This window comes from Microtus oregoni, unplaced genomic scaffold, assembly GCF_018167655.1.
Source record: "Microtus oregoni isolate MIOR12 unplaced genomic scaffold, Mior012 000005F_ref0000423, whole genome shotgun sequence".
Lineage (NCBI taxonomy): Eukaryota > Metazoa > Chordata > Mammalia > Rodentia > Cricetidae > Microtus > Microtus oregoni.
In genome coordinates, this window is record NW_024543064.1 from 53468662 (window position 1) to 53486975 (window position 18314).

At 38.4% G+C, this 18314-nt stretch overlaps 1 protein-coding gene across 2 annotated transcripts in view; it reads right to left on the reverse strand.

The window, feature by feature from the left end:
- Positions 1-1069: 1069 nt before the first annotated feature.
- Positions 1070-18314, reverse strand: part of Ift74 (intraflagellar transport 74) — an 80137-nt gene continuing 62892 nt past the window's right edge. Inside the window, exons 17-21 of one of the 2 annotated variants that reach the window (XR_005974374.1) lie at positions 16950-17113; positions 15654-15779; positions 12821-12859; positions 3324-3384; positions 1725-1777 (exon numbers count right to left, since the gene is read on the reverse strand). Coding sequence is in view for 1 of the 2 variants with exons in the window: in XM_041652733.1 (XP_041508667.1) it covers positions 1659-1777; positions 3324-3384; positions 15654-15779; positions 16950-17113 (470 nt within the window). In the remaining variant the exon portion in view is untranslated. Of the gene's footprint in view, positions 1778-3323; positions 3385-12820; positions 12860-15653; positions 15780-16949; positions 17114-18314 lie in introns of both variants that reach the window. The other variant, XM_041652733.1, reaches the window with a different exon arrangement.

The following is an 18314-nucleotide window of genomic DNA, read 5'->3' on the forward strand; positions in this document are numbered from 1 at the left end:
TGGGGAAGTTTTTTAATCCCGTGGAGTCTCTTGTTTCAATAGTTTGACTTTGAAAGGGAGGTGTTAAGTATCTCTTTAGAATGCCTCCTCTCCTGCACCCCCATCAAGCTACTTCTAGGAATTCTAGATGCAGCCCACCTTGTACAGTGTGAATTAAATTCCACTTAGTGCTGTCTCCAGGACCCATTTTCACGACATTCCTTTCCTAATCCCAAACAATGTCACATACTATATATACAGAACATGGTATTTAAACTGTTTTAAATACATAAGGCTTTTAGTGACAATGAGACATGTCTGCTCCTGGTAGCATCAATCTACTTCATAAAAGGATAATAAGCATTGAAGAACCTTTGATTCAAGTTTACTTACTTCCTTTGTGGCAAAAGCTAGTCATTTGGACAAGAAATTGCCCTTACCTTGACTGCTGACTGTATGCTATCCAAATTGGAAAAGCAGGACACAAAAGAAAACTGCCCAATTGCCAAGATAAGGTGGGATAGTCCTTCAAAATTCCTGCTTCACAGAAACGTCTTTCAGATATTCTAGGCCTCTATACCAAAGATAGATGTCCCAACCTTACAGAGGAAACTTGGGTAACTGTCCAGGAAGTCAGATGTGTTTCTGTCATTTCTTATTGTCTTGAAAGTTGCCTGTTTACTCAGGTAATATTATATTCTTCTCGGGTCTTCGAAGGGATTGAAGACTAGATAGTTAAAGTTGTGAAATTTTCCTTGCTACCAAATTCAGAAAAAAAAAACTTATATAAGAGATGCAAAGTTTATAAGGTGGAAAAACATAAAAGCATAAAAAGTTGTTTGTCTAAAAAGATGTCTTACAGTCTAAAAAGATATTTTAGGATGATAATACAAGTTATGGTAAAAAATGGTTTAGGTATAAAAATTTTATATTCAACAAGATATGATAGATAATCCGGTCTACAGAGAAAGTTCCAGGACTGGCTCCATATACAGGTGAGAAACTGTCTCAAAAAAACAAAATAAAACAAACAATAGAGTATTTTCTCTAAATATGCCAAATACAAATGGACTGGACATGTGAATATAATTCTTACCTGATAATGGTTGTTGTATATAGCTTTACTGTGTTAAGAGTTAAAACCTTTCCCTTTTATTTAGACAAAAAGGGGGAAATGTTGTGGAATAATCTTTTTGTACACTGTGAAGCTGCATCACCCTGACTGGTTTAACAAAAATCTGAACAGCCAATAGCTAGGCAGAATTTCCAGGCACAGAAGATACTCAGAAGAAGAAGGGTGGAGATGCCAGGACACAGAGCAAGCAGCCTGGGCATTACAGCGTAAAGGTAACATAGCCACATTAAAAAAAAAAAAAAAACATAGATTGGAAGAAATAGGTTAATTTAAGCTATAAGAGCTAGTTAGAAACAAGCCTAAGCTATTGGCCAAGCTTTCATAATTAATAAATCTCTGTTTCACGATTTGGGAGTTGGCTGACAGGACAGAGAAAGGCACATAACAGTACACCTTTTATTGAACTATTTACTATGCAAGATGTCTCTTCTTAAGGAGATCACAAAACCATGGCATTCAAAAACCTGGGGTTAAACTCTTCAAAGGGAAGCTAGTTTACTTTCAGCAAGCTTGAGGATGTGCTTCTACATGCAGTCCATCAGTCTCAGCTTCTGTTGGCATTGTGTAGAGCATCCATGATGGTTTTATTGTACTCTGCAATCTGCTTCATCACATTTTTAATAACTGGCTGGTAATCACTCTCTTGACTCTTGGTTGCTATGACTAATTACACAGTTAAGGAGGAACAATGTCAGTAAAAAACAGTAGTCTGTGACTCAGAAAGGAACTGAAGCAGACTGGGTATTTATCACAGTGAATGTAGACAGTACATAAAAAGTAAAAGTATAATAATTTTAAGATATAATCTTATTTTAACAAAGCATAAGTTGAAACAAACAGACCAAATAAAACTTGTTTCAAAAAACTTAACTTGCAATATAAACACTTTTGATTCTTTAATGTCAGGTTGCTCAGTCTAATTCTACTCTCAGAACAATCGAGCATTTGGAAAAACTATTCTCTGTAATGTCACACAGAATTTCAGGCAAGTCTCTTAGACTTCACTGTTTCAGAGTCATATAGATTTATGTTGCATAAAGCTGGAATGCTGAACTTTTAAGCACCCCATGAATACCAAAGTCTGCCTTTCAAAACCGAGCTGTTTGAAATAGTATGACTAGAGTTTCTAGAATATCCTAACTAGAAGTAAGCTGAGGTGCTTGCTGCCCCTGAGGTAAGTTCAGTAACACTCTAAAAGAGTGCCGATGGTACCACTGAGTAGGATTTTGTTCTGAGGACAGATGTCCTTGAATAAGTCAAAGGGAAGAGGAAACAAATTCTGGAGAGACTGTTTTGTGATGTCACAATGTCTACCCTTAGCAACTGCTGCCTGCCCCTTAGATAGAACATGAAAGATAAGATATAAATATCATCTTGGTAGAAATATAATAAAGTTGAATCAACTATAACACGAATGAACTCAGAGGTCAAATTTCTTATGATCCTAACTGGTTACCACCCTTTGCCGTTCAGACAGCCAAGTTTTAGCATTATAAACAACTAACACCTATGACTATATCTAAACTCTATGAGTACAAACTGTTTTAGATATGATAAAAATTAAGGCTTAAGCAGATCAAGAGAACTGTCTAAAAAGACGGTAGTTTAGCTGGGCAGTGGTGGCGCACGCCTTTAATCGGGAGGCAGAGGCAGGCGGATCTCTGTGAGTTTGAGGCCAGCCTGGTCTACAAGAGCTAGTTCCAGGACAGGAACAAAAAGCTATGGAGAAACCCTGTCTCGAAAATAAAAAAAAAGGGGGGGGGGGCGGCTGGAGAGATGGCTCAGAGGTTAAGAGCATTGCCTGCTCTTCCAAAGGTCCTGAGTTCAATTCTCAGCAACCCACATGGTGGCTCACAACCATCTGTAATGGGGTCTAGTGCCCTCTTCTGGCCTGCAGGCATACACACAGACAGAATATTGTATACACAATAAATAAATAAATAATTTAAAAAAAAAGACCGTAGCTTATCAATGATAGAATCAAACATTCAGAATTTGATCATCTGACTCTATAACCACTACCCTATATGATGACTTCATATGGTGGGTAATTTCCAAAATCAGTTTTCTCATAGACACTGTGACTAAACAACCTCTAGCGACTACAGAACAGAAAGGGATGCTAGTCTTTACAACCCCATATAATTAGTTCAAAGTTCTGTACATATCAAGTATTTGTAAGGACATATTAAGCCAGTTTAAAGGATACACTCTTTCATCACGAAATTATTTTGCTCGAGGTGCTGCCACTTCCTCTCCAAATTTGTAAGCTAGAAACACACAAAAAAAATGAATGTTAACTGATTCTCATATTCAAAATTATTGCACATTCCTTTGAGACGGTATGAAAAAATAACACACAATTTTAAACCATATCAACTCCTTGCATTCTATCAAATAAAGTGAGAGTTGCCAGAGAAGAAACCTCAGTTAGATTAGATCATACAACAGCTATATTTAGGACAAAACTAAATTCTACAAAAGGTTTTACATCATTTATTTTATCTAAAAATAGTAAAAATGTCTATCATGCCAATAAGCACAAGACAAGTTATTTTACAAAAAGTGATAAACTAAGAAAGAAAAACGTGACACAATGGGAATCTCTCCCTGAATTCTGGAAGCCTAAGGCCACAAGGGTAATATATATTCTAATATTGTCAAAGGTTCAGTCATATAGGAAAAACTTCCTTATTTCCAGAGCTAAGCTTCCTGTCTCATTTCACAGGCTACGATAAGGGCAGAGCTGCAGTGTGAAGATTGTAAGAGTCTGTGAAAAGCTGGCCCTGCTACAATAATTCCTGCATCAACAGGAAACGAATGTGAATATTACATTGATGGTTGCTTCCTCAGAAGACAATTTCACTGTTACAGAATTAAATTGTTTTTCTGATTTAATTAACCTTGTAACTCTGGGTTATGGTTTTTCTTTTTTGGGATACACACAGTTTTCCCTAAGCAAAGGACTGTCTGGAAAATGAAACACTAAAATAATATTCTCCACAGACATCTCAAAGAAGTAATAGACATTTAAAAGAATATGGTAAGTGAAGAAGCAAGAAAAATGTTTCTTCTAATTCTCACATAAAGATTATTTTCAGGGTGCTCCTATCTATCCTATTGTTTCCTCTAGAGAGATAAATTTGGATATCAGAATGAAATCACGGCTAACTGTGTAAAATATGTGGCCCCTGAGCTAGAACTTATTAAATCAAATCTATCTGTCACAAGTAAGACCTCGAAGTTAGGACGACCCTTAGGGAAGCAGTCAGCACATTTTGGCAATAAATCTTTAATAATCTTTTGCAAAGTCAAGTACCAGACATGTTCCTTTTTGTTCTCATATGGCAGCAGACCTTTTAAGTGCTATACAACTGATATAAAACAACACCATATCAAATGCCTTTTACATCCACATTACTGACTTGCTTTGACATTCACCATTAAAATACCATTTTGAAAATCTGTTTTATCTCTATAGTTTATTCAAATAATATATTATATAAAATTATTTATAAATATAAAACTTTTAAGAAAACAGTAATAAAAGATTTAGAGACAAGGGTTTGGTTTAATTAGCCAAGATTAACAAAATACAGAAATATCTTTAAAATTGTGGGAATATACCCAAGAGAGGCCTTATCATACAACAAAAGTATATGCTCTACAATATTCATAGCAGCATTGTTTGTGATAGCCAGAACCTGGAAACAACCTAGATGCCCTTCAATGGAAGAATGGATGAAGAAAGTATGGAATATATACATATTAGAGTACTACTCAGCAGTAAGAAACAAGGACTTCTTGAATTTTGCATACAAATGGATGGAAATAGAAAACACTATCCCTGAGTGAGGTAAGCCAGACCCAAAAAGAGGAACATGGTATGTACTCACTCATATTTGGTTTCTAGCCATAAACCAAGGACATTGAGCCTATAATTAGTGATCCTAGAGAAGCTAAATAAGGAGAACCCAAAGAAAAACATATAGGCATCCTCCTGAATATTAACCTTCATCAGGCGATGAAAGGAGACAGAGACAGAGACCCACATTGGAGCACAGGACTGAAATCTCAAGGTCCAAATCAGGAGCAGAAGGAGAAAGAGCACGAGCAAGGAACTCAGGACCGCAAGGGGTGCACCCACACACTGAGACAATGGGGATGTTCTACTGGGAACTCACCAAGACCAGCTGGCCTGGGTCTGGAAAAGCCTGGGATAAAACCGGACTCTCTGATCATAGCAGACAATGAGGACTACTGAGAACTCAAGAACAATGGCAATGGGTTTCTGATCCTACTGCACGCACTGGCTTTGTGGGAGCCTAGGCAGTTTGAATGCTCAACTTACTAGACCTGGATGGAGGTGGGGGTTCCTTGGACTTCCCACAGGACAGGGAACCCTGATTGCTTTTCGGGCTGAGGGTGGGGGGACTTAATTGGGGGAGGGGGAGGGAAATGGGAGGCGGTGGCGGGGAAGAGACAGAAATCTTTAATAAATAAATAAATTAAAAAATTAAAAAAAAATGGAAAAAAATTGTGGCTTACATTATAATTTAGGGAAAAAGCAACTAAGCAATGGTGTCTGCCCAGTGCCTTAGATCATCTATGTAGTGGAAGAGGAATGCCAACAGTTGAAACAAAAAGGCAGTCCTCTTCCTACAAACCATTTCCAACAACATAGCGTGGTTACAAAACTTCTTGGGTTTTCCCCTAGCACTCATCCTCACTCAGCAAACTTATACAGTGTCAAATCTATCTGTAGGGTTTTAGATTATTAAGTAGAGAGAGACGGACAGAGAAACCAGATACTAAAGTTCAGTGATTTTTAAACTTTAATGGTTACTGCAAACTCTTAAAGATTCTATTTCTTTCTGTAGAAATGTAAAGTAAATCTTTTTAAACTCTATGTCCATACATTGCAATAGCTAAGAGAGACATTTTTTAAAAAGTTAAAATGTTTAAAGACTGTTTTAATGGATTTATTTTATTTTTATAAGAATATGATATGATGAATTGATATAAAAAAGAAAATGTCTGCCGGGCGGTGGTGGCGCACGCCTTTAATCCCAGCACTCGGGAGGCAGAGGCAGGCGGATCTTTGTGAGTTCGAGACCAGCCTGGTCTACAAGAGCTAGTTCCAGGACAGTCTCCAAAACCACAGAGAAACCCTGTCTCAAAAAACCAAAAAAAAAAAGAAAAAAGAAAAGAAAATGTCTCCAAGTCTACACACACCAATGTATTAGAAATGATCATTTCCAGGCGGTGGTGGCACATGCCTGTAGTCCCAACACTCAGAGGCAGAGGCAGGCAGATCTCTGTGAGTTCAAAGCCAGCTTGGTCTACAAGAGCTAGTTCCAGGACAGCTAGGACTGTTACACAGAGAAACCCTGTCTCAAAAAACCAAACCAACCAAACAAAAATCAAGTAATGGTCAATCAAGAAATGGTCATTTCTGGGTAAGAGAGAATAACATGACCTGATTTTGGTTTTTGATGACCTTGATCATACTACTACAAACACTGGGAAAATTCATGCATTTACAGTTTTTAGTCACAGCCTGATTAGACATGGCTGTTGCTAGAACTTTCTTTGGGCTAACAACCAGCTCCCAATAAAGACATGGAGACTTATTAATTATGAATGCTTGGCCTTAGCTTATGCTTCTCCCACTAGCTCTTTTAACTTAATTTAACCTGATTCTATTCATCTACATTTTCCCTCAGAACTTTTTACCTTTCTCTCATTCTGTATGTCCTACTTTCCTGCTTCCTCCATGTCTGGCTGACTGGTGGTCCCTGGCACCTCCCTGGCATCTCTTTTCTTTCTCCCCGATCCCAGACTAAATTCCTCCTCCTCACTTTCCTTACTTGTCCTGCCTATACCTCCTTCCTTGCTATTGGTCATTCATCTTTTATTAAAACAATAATTAGGCAGGCAAGGTAAAATAGCAACACATCTTAATTAAACAAATGCAACACACCTTTATACAGTTAATTATTCCACAACAGAAACAAATCCAACACAACTTTATGTAGTTAAACAAATACCCTGCAACATAAACAAATGCAACATATCTATGCATAGTTAAACAAATATTCCACAACACATGACCATAACCAATCCTTTCCTGACTGTAACTACTCACACAATGCTTCATTAGGTAATTAGAAAACACTATAGATCTAGCACATGCAAACTAGTAACGTGGTGCCAGAGACAAAGTAAACTGATGGACAGTGTACTCTCTGAGAGTCCATAATCTATAGACCTCAAACACTATTCAGATTAAGTACCACGATAATGAGTAATATGAAAAGTGTAGTTATGTGTCTATAGGGATATGAATCAAGAGCTTCAACAACAGAACTGCTCTACGTAGTATTATTAGAACAGTTGAAGACTAGAAACTACCTAATGTCCATTAAGAAATTGGTTCTGCAAACTATGCTTTATCATGTAGTAGTATATTATATACAAACTCCAAACATACATAGTGGCATGCATACACACATACACACACACAAAGTAGATAGACAAACAGATGCCAGGGGCACTCTGAGTTTAGTGCTGCTCTCAGCCTTTATCAGAAAGGCTTCTGTTTGCACAGGGCTGCAGTTAAAGACTTACAGATGAACACAGTGAGGAGGAGCATGAGCCCTAACAGGACATGTATATCACAAGCCTCAATCCATCCCCTCAAGGCTCAGGGAATATTGTGGAAAGAGTGGAAATTAAGTAAATGCAAAGGTTGTGGATGAGTACTGAAAAACAATGTTTTCTGGAAATGACACAGCAATTGACTCATGGACTCAATACAGCTGTGTGCACAAGACTGGTCCCATCAACAAGGGTTCACAGGGCCCCACCCCAGGGAATGTGGGCAGTCAGTGGGTACTGCAGGAAGGATTGTCATTTTGCTCAGTGGTGGAACAACTAATAAGATGCCCATGCCTCAGGGAGCTATGCCAAAAAGGAGGCGTAAAGATTTTAAGAGTCAGTGGGGATAAAAGACACCAAGGCAAGAATGCCTTCAGATACAACAGGACTGAGGCTGATACGAACTCAGAGAAACTGTGGCAGCATGCACAGGGCCTGCACAGGTCCCAAACCGGTGGAGTCTCAGCGCTGAGAGGAAAAGCAGACATAAGCCCCCATTCCTAATCCAGAAGCTACTTCCAAATGTCAACTACTTGCCAAGGGAAAATTGGTATTTTCCGATGAAGTCTCTCTGGGTATATAAACTACACTTAACATCAGGCCTGAAGTAGATAGCCCAAACCAAACAAACTCAACATTTTTGGAGAGTTTTGGTCTCATAATGCTCTGTTTGGATATTTTTTTAACCTTATTGATCTTTTGCGTATATATAATGGTTTCTAATTTTGTGATTTTATGGGGTGTGGGGGTGTGTGTGTTTCTCACCCTTTTTCTTTGTTTTCTCTGTTTTCCTGTTTTATTCTGGTTGTTTGTTTTACTTGCCTGTTTGTTTTCTAAAGAGAGAGAGAGCAGGTGCAGAGCTGGGTGAGTGGGGAAGTAGGAATGACGGGGAAGAAAGGAGAGGGGGCAAATCAGAATCACAATTTATTGTTTGAAAAACAATTATTTTCGATTAAAAAATAAGTTTTCCATGCTGTAGTAAATAATACCCCCAACACCCCCACACAAGCAATCTTAAGCTTATAAACACCACAGTGGGACTGGGGTTGCTAGGGCAAAGGGTTTCAGTGGGGGAGGAGGAAGAAAAGAGGATGTGTGAAAGCTCCAGAGAGACATGTATGAAAGTATCAAAGAACAAGACTATATGAAAACAACAAAAGTCTCAAGCTAAACACACAGGGAATGTGTGTATATACATATGTGTCTATACATAAAAGTGTATATGTGGGTGCCTTGTACAACGTGCTTTATTCATTTCAAAAAGACAAGAAAATTTGTCATTGGCTTTATGTTATTTCAAGATGTTGTGGAGTTTCAACAGAAGTTAAAAATTTTTGTTTACTTTTGATAAATTTTAAAGCTATCACCCAGAGTGGTACAATGGCCATGCCCAAGAGAGCACCGGTTTGTAAAACCGGTCTTTCAAGCTCCACCAGGAGCAGAAGCCAGGAGCCAACCCAGTCCTGGGATACTGGCTGATCAGGATTGAGCCAACAACCTGACTCAGAGTCTGCGGTCTCTACCGGAACTGGAGTGGGACTGAACCAGCTACCTAGGACAGAGAGAAACCAAGCTCCACTAGAAGCAGAAGCCAGGAGCAAATCCAGTCCCGAGACTCGGGCGGATCAGGATTGAACCAGCGACCAGATCCAGAGTCAACGATCTCCACCAGAACAGGTACAGGGGAGTAACTGCTGAGCAAGTGAGCCAGAGCCAGAGACTGCTGAGGGTCCGGGCGTGAATCTGGGACTTTCAAGAGAGTAGACCTAAGCCAACACCCTGGTGGGTCTGAGCTAGAGTCTAGGATCTTCCTAGGAATTAGGCCTGAGCAGGGGCCTCTGCCAGTCTAAGCGTGAGTGAACCTGAGTCCTCCGAGGGAATAGGTAGGAACTAGAGATCTCAGTGAGGCCAGGCTTGTCTGGGACCACAGAGAGAGTAGGCCTGAGCCAGGACCTCTGTGGGTTCGGGAATTAGTCTGGGACATCAAAGGGAATAGGCAGGAACCTGGAACCCCTGGGGGTCCGAGTGTGAGTCTGCAGGTTCGGACGCACCCTGGGACCTCCGAGGCAGTAGACCAGAACCAGAAACCTTTCCAGGTCCAACTTAAACCCAGGGACTTCTGCAGGAGGGAACCCAGACCAGGATTTACAGATACAGGTCAAAACCTAGGCCAAAGCTGCCCTGAGGCAAGGAACTCCACCTAGGACAACAAATTCCCTGTGAGTGGGACTAACTGAGACACTAAGGACAGAGAGAGCCTGAGGAAACAAGCTCTACCAGAAGCAAATCCAGTCTTGGGAGCCTACCCAGTCCCAGAACACTGGCGGATCAGGACTGAGCCAGCAACCAGATCCAGAGTCAGTGATCTCCACCAGAACATGTCCAACTCCAAGCCAGGGACTTCTGCAGGAGTGGATCCAGACCTGGATTTACAGAAACGAATCAAAGCCAGCAACCTAGGCCAAAGCAGGCCTGAGACAGCAAACTCCAAGGGAGCAGAACAAAGCACAGGAGCGCAGAGCTACCTCCAGGAACAGGAGTAACCAATAGGGGTAACTAGAACTTACTAGACCTGGATGGAGGTGGGGGTTCCTTAGACTTCCCACAGGACAGGGAACCCTGATTGCTTTTCGGGCTGAGGGGGGGGGGGGGACTTAATTGGGGGAGGGGGAGGGAAATGGGAGGCGGTGGCGGGGAAGACAGAAATCTTTAATAAATAAATAAATTTAAAAAAAAAGAACTGTAACACTGACTATACCACAAGGAACAACCATCTGAGCTTTGGATTCACTGGCACCTAGAAGATTATTCAACAAAATCTCAGTCAGCCCCAACCATACCTATTAGAGGAAAAGATGAGTAGAAAAGGTAAGATCATAAGCTATACCACAAAGAACAAGACAATACCAGTAAAACCTAAAGACCCTAAAACAGCAAGACCTGAACAAGGAAATATGGATGAACCAGAAAAAAAAATGAACTAAAAAATAACTTCAAGCAAATGTTTGAAATTCTTAAAAGATGAAATAAGAAATTCCCTTAAAGAAATTGAGGAAAAGAGGCTGGGCAATGGTGGCGCATGCCTTTAATCCCAGCACTCGGGAGGCAGAGGCAGGAGGATCTCTGTGAGTTCGAGACCAGCCTGGTCTACAGAGCTAGTTCCAGGACAGGCTCCAAAGCCACAGAGAAACCCTGTCTAGAAAAACAAAAAAAAAAAAATAAAATAAAATAAAAAAGAAATAAAAAAGAAATTGAGGAAAAGACAAACAAAAAATTGGAAGATATCAGCAAATCACTTAAAGAAAACCAAGAAAAAGAAATCAAACATATAAAAGAAACTATCCAGGACTTGAAAACTGAAATAGAAACAATAAAAAAAAAAAACACAAGCTGAAGGAACTATATAAACAGAAGTTATGAGAAAAAGATCAGGAACCACAAACACAAGCATGAACAGCAGAATACAAGAAATGGAAGAGAGAATCTCAAGCGCTTAAGATAAAATAGAGGAAATAGACTCATCAGTTAAAGAAAACATTAAATCTAACAAAAGCTTAACCCAAAATATCCATGAAATATGGGGCACCATGAAAAGGCCAAATCTTAGAATAATAGGTATAGAAGAAGGAGAAGCTGTTCATCTCAAAGGCACAGAAAATGTATTTAACAAACTCATAGAAGAAAATTTTCCCTACCTAAAGAAAGATATGCCTATGAAGATACAAGAAGCTTACGGAACACCAAATAAACTGGATCAAAAAAAAAAAAAGTCCTCCCACCACATAATAATCAAAACACTACACATACAGAGTAAAGAAAGAATATTAAGAGCTGCAAAGGAAAAAGGCCAAGTAACATATAAAGGTAGACCTATCAGAATTACACCTGACTTCACATTGGAGACAATGAAAGCCAAAAGGTCACGGTCAAGCATTATGCAGACATTAAGAGACCACGGATGCCAGCCCAGATTACTATACCCAGCAAAACTGTCAATCACCATAGAAGGACAAAACAAGATGCACAAATTAACATCACCAACAATGAAAACTAAATTAACAGGAGATAGCAACCACTGGTCATTAGTATCCCTTAATGTAAATGAACTCAACTCACCTATAAAAAAGCACAGGCTAACAGATTGGATACGAAAACAGAATCCATCCTTCTTCTGCATACAAAAAATGCATCTCAACCTCAAGGACAGAGATCGTCTCAGAGTAAAGGGTTTGAAAAAAATATACCAATCAAATGGACCTAAGAAACAAGCGGGTGTAGCTATCCTAATATCTAACAAAATAGACTTCAAGCTAAAATCAGTCAAAAGAGACAAAGAAGGTCATTTCATATTAGTCACAGGAAAAATCCATCAAGAGGAAATTTCAATACTGAACATCTATGCCCCAAATACAAGGGCACCCTCATATGTCAAAGAAACATTTCTAAAGCTTAATCATATATTAAATCCCACACACTAATAGTGGGAGACTTCAACACTCCCCTCTCACCACTGGATAGGTCAATCAGACAAAAAATTAACAGAAATAAGAGAACTAACAGATGTTATGACTTAAATGGACTTAACAGACATCTATAAAATATTCCATCTAAACAGAAAAGAATATATCTTCTTCTCAGCACCTCATGGAACCTTCTCAAAAATTGATCACATACTTAGTAACAAAAAAAACCTCAACAAATACAAAAAAAATTTGGAATAACCCAATGTATCTTATCAGATGGCCATGGTTTAAAACTAGAAGTCAACAGCAATACTAATTCCAGAAAACCCACAAACATGGAAATTAAACAACGCTCACCTGAATCATCAATGGGTCAAGGAAGAAATAAATGGAGAAATTAAAGACTTCCTAAAATTCAATGAAAAGGAGCACACAACATAACCAAATTTATGGGACACAATGAAAGCAGTGTTAAGAGGCAAGTTCATAGCACTAAATGCCTACATAAAGAAGCTGGGAAAATCCCACACTAGTGAATTAACAGAACATTTGAAAACTTTAGAACAACAAGAAACAAACTCACCTAAGAGAACTAGACGGCAGGAAATAATCAAATTGAGAGCTGAAATCAACAAAGTAGAAACAATACAAAAAAATCAATGAGAAAAAGACTTGGTTCTTTGAGAAAATCAACAAAACAGACAAATCTTTATCCAAACTAACCAAAAGGCAGAGAGAGAATATCCAAATTAAAAAATCAGAAATGAAAAGGCGGACATAACAACAGACACGGAGGAAATAAAGGGGATCATCAGTTCATATTTTGAAAACCTGTACTCCACAAAATTAGAAAACTTAAAGGAAATGGACAACTTTCTGGATAAATATCACTTTTATCAAAATTAAATCAAGACCAGATAAGCAAATTTAACAGAGCTATAACTGCTGAAGAAATAGAAACAGTCATCAAAAGCCTCCAAAAATAAAGCCCAGGACCAGATGGTTTCAGCTCAGAATTCTACAAGACTTTCAAAGAAGAACTAATACCAATATTCCTCAAATTATTCCACATAATAGAAAAAGAAGGAACATTGCCAAATTCTTTTTATGAGGCTACAATTAGCCTGATATCCAAACCACAGAAAGACATTACTAAGATAAATAATTACAGATCAATCTCACTCATGAACACTGATGCAAAAATACTAAATAAAAAACTGGCAAACTAAATCCAAGAACACATCAAAACAGTCATCCACTATGATCAAGTTGGCTTCATCCCAGAGATGCAGGGATCGTTCAACATATGAAAATCTGTCAATGTAATCCACCATATAAACAAACTGAAAAATAAAAACCACACTAGATGCTGAAAAAGCTTTTGACAAAATATAACATCTATTCATGATAAAGATCTTGGAGAGAGCAGGGATACAAGGAACATACCTACACATAAGGCAATATACAGCAAGACAACAGCCAACATCAAACTAAATGGAGAGAAATTCCCAGTGATTCCACTGAAATCAGAAACAAGGTTGTCCACTCTCTCCATATCTATTCAATATAGTTCTTGAGGTTCCACCTAGAGCAATAAGACAACAAAGGGAGATCAAGGGGATAAAAATTGGAAAAGAAGAAGTCCAACTCTCACTGTTTGCTGATGATATGATAGTTTACATAAAAGATCCCAAAAATTCTACCAAGGAACTTCTACAACTCATAAACACTTTCAGCAATGTAGTAGGATACAAGATTAACTAAAAAAAAAAAAAAAAAAAATCAGTACCCCTCCTGTACACAGATGATAAAAGGGCTGGGGAAGAAATCAGAGAATCAACACCCTTCACAATAGCCACAAATAGCATAAAATATCTCGGAGTAACTCTAACCAAACAAGTGAAAGACTTGTATATAAGAACTTTAAATCTTTGAAGAAAGAAATTGAAGAAGACACCAGAAAGTGGAAAGATCTCCCATGCTATTGGGTAGGTAGAATTAACATAATAAAAATGGCAATCTTACCAAAAGCAAACTACAGATTCAATACAATGCCCATCAAAATCCCAGTAAAATTCTTCAAAGACCTCAAGAGAACAGTACTCAACTTGATATGGAAAAGAAAAAAACCATGATTGCCAAAACAGTCCTGTACAATAAAAGAATTTCCGGAGGCATCACAATCCCTGACCTCAAACTCTACTACAAAACTACAGTACTAAAAACAGCCTGGTATTAGCATAAGAACAGACAGGAGGACCAATGGTACCAAATAGAAGACCTGAATATCAATCCATACATCTTCGAATACTTGATATTTGATAAAGAAGCAAAAAATATCAAATGGAAAAAAGAAAGCATATTTAACAAGTGGTGCTGGCATAACTGGATATCAACATGTAGAAAAATGAAAATAGACCCATATCTATCACCATGCACAAAACTCAAGTCCAAATGGATCAAAGATCTCAACATATAGCCAGCCACACTGAACCTTATAGAAGAGAAAGTGGGAAGTACACTGTATTGGCACAGGGAACCATTTCCTAAATTAACCCCAGCAGCACAAACACTGAAAGAAACAATCAATAAATGGAACCTCCCGAAACTGAAAAGCTTCTGTAAAGCAAAGGACATGGTCAACAAGACAAAACAACAGCCTACAGAATGGGAAAAGATCTTCACTAACCCCACATCAGACAGAGGTCTGATCTCCAAAATATACAAAGAACTCAAGACATTGGACACCAAAAGATCACATAATCCAATAAAAAAAAAATGGAGTATAGACCTAAACAGAGAAGTCTCAACATATGAATCTAAAATGGCTGAAAGACACTTAAGGAAATGTTCAACATCCTTAGTCATCAGAGAAATGCAAATCAAAACAACTCTGAGATTCCATCTTATACCTGTAAGAATGGCCAAGATCAAAAACACTGATGACAGCTTCTGCTGGAGAGGTTGTGGGGTAAAGGGAACACTCCTGCATTTCTGATGGGAATGCAAGCTGGTACAACCTCTTTGGATGTCAGTGTGGCGATTTCTCAGAAAATTAGGAAAAAACCTTCCTCAAATTGGGAGTATGGGGACCTTGGGGGAGGGTTTAAAGGGGGAGGAGAGAGGCAGGGAGGGAGCAGAGAAAAATATAGAGCTCAACAAATATCAAATAAAAATAAAATAAAATAAAAACCCGCTTTTCATACGGGCTTACTGAGAGAATAACATAGACATTAATTCATACTAAAGAGAGATTAGCACAAAATCTCACTGTTTCAAAGCGAAAAAAAAATCTGGAAGGCTTATAATACAAGAACAAGAACAAAAGCAGTTTGGAGTAAAAAAAACACAGACTAAGAACAAGACAGACAACATGAAAGGGAACTGATTTCAAAGTGAGCTCTGAATGTTCTTACCTGAGCATGTGTCTCATTTTCTTGCAGTTGTGTTTTCAGTGCCTCATAATCTGTCGTCAGCTTTTCCATTGTTTTCTTAAAGGCATTTCTATAGGTTGATAATACTGTTCTTTCTTGATGCAATTTCTAGATAGATCCAAATAGTAATACATAGAAGTTATAGCAATTGTCTAAAAAGTCAATATAGAAATCACATTGGCTTAGAAATTTTAATGATTTTACTCTGTGAAATAAAACTAGAGTTATAATTTCTTTAAGACTTATTTACAAAAATACTCTTTGAATAAGTTACATGAACAGTAACTGCATTAATAACTCAATAAATACTTCCACATCTATCCTGACCCTAAAAGATTTACTTTAAGGCAAAGGGCAATGGAAAGAAATTGAGGAGTCTGAAGTGGAGACCTATAATTCAAATCTGGAGTTGGCAAGTGCCACAGATTGGAATGCTCTGTATTAGGGTGTAACATGAACGGTCCTGTTTGTTGTTCGGGTTTTTGTCCCGCCCAGTACCCCACAACTGTTTAGCCCCAAAGAAAATCACACAGGTCTCCATAAATTATAAGCTGATTGGCCCATTAGCTCTAGTCTCTTACTTGCTAACTCTCACATTTTGATTAACCCATTTTTCTGATCAATGTCAGTCATGTGGCTCAGTACCTTTTCTCAGTGGGGGCAGATCACATCCTGCTGCTTCGGTGGTCTAGGCAGGAGTGGGAGGAATCAACTTCCTCCTTCCCAGAATTCTCCTGTTCTCATTACATCATTTCTACTTCCTATCTGGTTTTCCCGCCTATATTTCCTGCCTGGCCAATCAGCGTTTATTTATAATATGATTGACAGAATACAGACAATTCTCCCGCACCATTAGGGAGCAACTTACAATTTGTTTTTTACTTTTTACCTTCTTTGAAAACCTCCAAATCTCTTTAGATTATAACTATACATATAACAAACCTTATTACTTCTTAGTTTGCATGTCGAATAATATGCTGAAAGTAGTAAGTCCTATAAAGTACATATGAATTAAAGTCTATCAAGGAAAAACAACTGAGACCCTGGTTTTTGCCCCAAGTAAACCATGCATAGTAGCACAACCCTATAATCCCAGGATTTAGAGATGAGGCAGAAAGATCAGAAGGCCACCCTTGCTACAGAGCAAGTTTGAGGCCAATCTGAGATACTTGAGAGTCTGTCTTAAGCAGATAGATGAGGAAGGAAGGAAGGAAGGAAGGAAGGAAGGAAATTATATTATTTGGGTGATAACTTTCAAAGATTCCGTTGTGCATTTACCTTCTTCTTTTCTTCAGCTGATGATTTTAAAGCTGCCAGGTCACTGTATGTCTCCAGGTCAGCAGTCAGTTGCTTAATTTTGTTTTTCAGAGACTGTTGTTCCTCTGTCATCTTACTTTCCAGAAGTTCCATTTTCTGTAGATCCAGCTGCAGGCGCTGACTATCTGAAGTATAAGAATTTAAGGTAATAATTAAAATTCTACTCCTTTTACATGACTAGCCTTGGGTTTTTAGAAGTCTGGTCACAACATTTTAGTCATCTGACCAATATATAATTTTACTGCATATGTTTTTTTTAAGGGCATTTTATTTAATGTACATTCTTGAGTGTTAATAATTAACTTGCAGCAAACAACAATATACCTTATTTGTGCATGGGGCATATTTAATGTACATTTTCTTCTTTTTTTTTTTCTTTTTTTTTTTCGAGACAGGGTTTCTCTGTAGTTGGAGCCTGTCCTGGAACTAGCTTTGTAGACCAGGCTGGTCTCGAACTCACAGAGATCCGCCTGCCTCTGCCTCCCGAGTGCTGGGATTAAGGTATGTAATAAACTTCTTGTTTTTAAGAACACACTAGACAGCACATTAGCACTTTGAATGCAGAACATTTAAACAGTGTGATTTGGGAGTGGGAAGAGGGAGGGAAGGAAAATCACATTTTTTGCAATACAATGGAACAAATGAGAAGGTGAATGCTCTAGAAAAAATAATGTGTAACTTAGGAGGCAAGAACACATGGCATCCCAGAACAAGAACAGAAATTCAGTATAATGGATATTAAATTCCACTTAGTATACAAACAGTTCTTTAAAAAACTCCCTGATTTTAAAAGGGAGTTGTGGTTTATGGAGATGGTTCAGTAGAGAAAGTGCTTACAACATCAAAGTGTGGATCCCCCAGACCCTCAAAATTGGTGGGCAGGCATGGCAGCTGCTTCTAATCCCAGCACTCAGGAGACAGAAACGGGGGATCCCAGAACAAACTGATTACTTAGAGGAGCCACAGTTGGCAAGTTCAGGGTCCTTTGAAAGACCTTCCCTCAAAAGTGGAAAGTGATTGAGGAAGACACCTACCATCAGCTTTGGGTCTCTATATGCACACATGTGCACCCACACACATGCAAACACACAAAAGTAATTTTTAAAAAGGGTGGTTATACGACCAAATATTTTAAAGTTGGTATAATTAAGCTAGTATTCATTGAAGGTTTCATTTATCCCCTTCAGAGTTTTAAGCTTAACCATATTACGACAAGATTTAAATATTATCATAGTTTCTATTTCAAGCGAGGCACATACTTGTTATCCTGGCATCCGGAGGCTGAGGCAGGGAGGCTCTGAGCTCAAGGCTAGCCTGGGCAACATA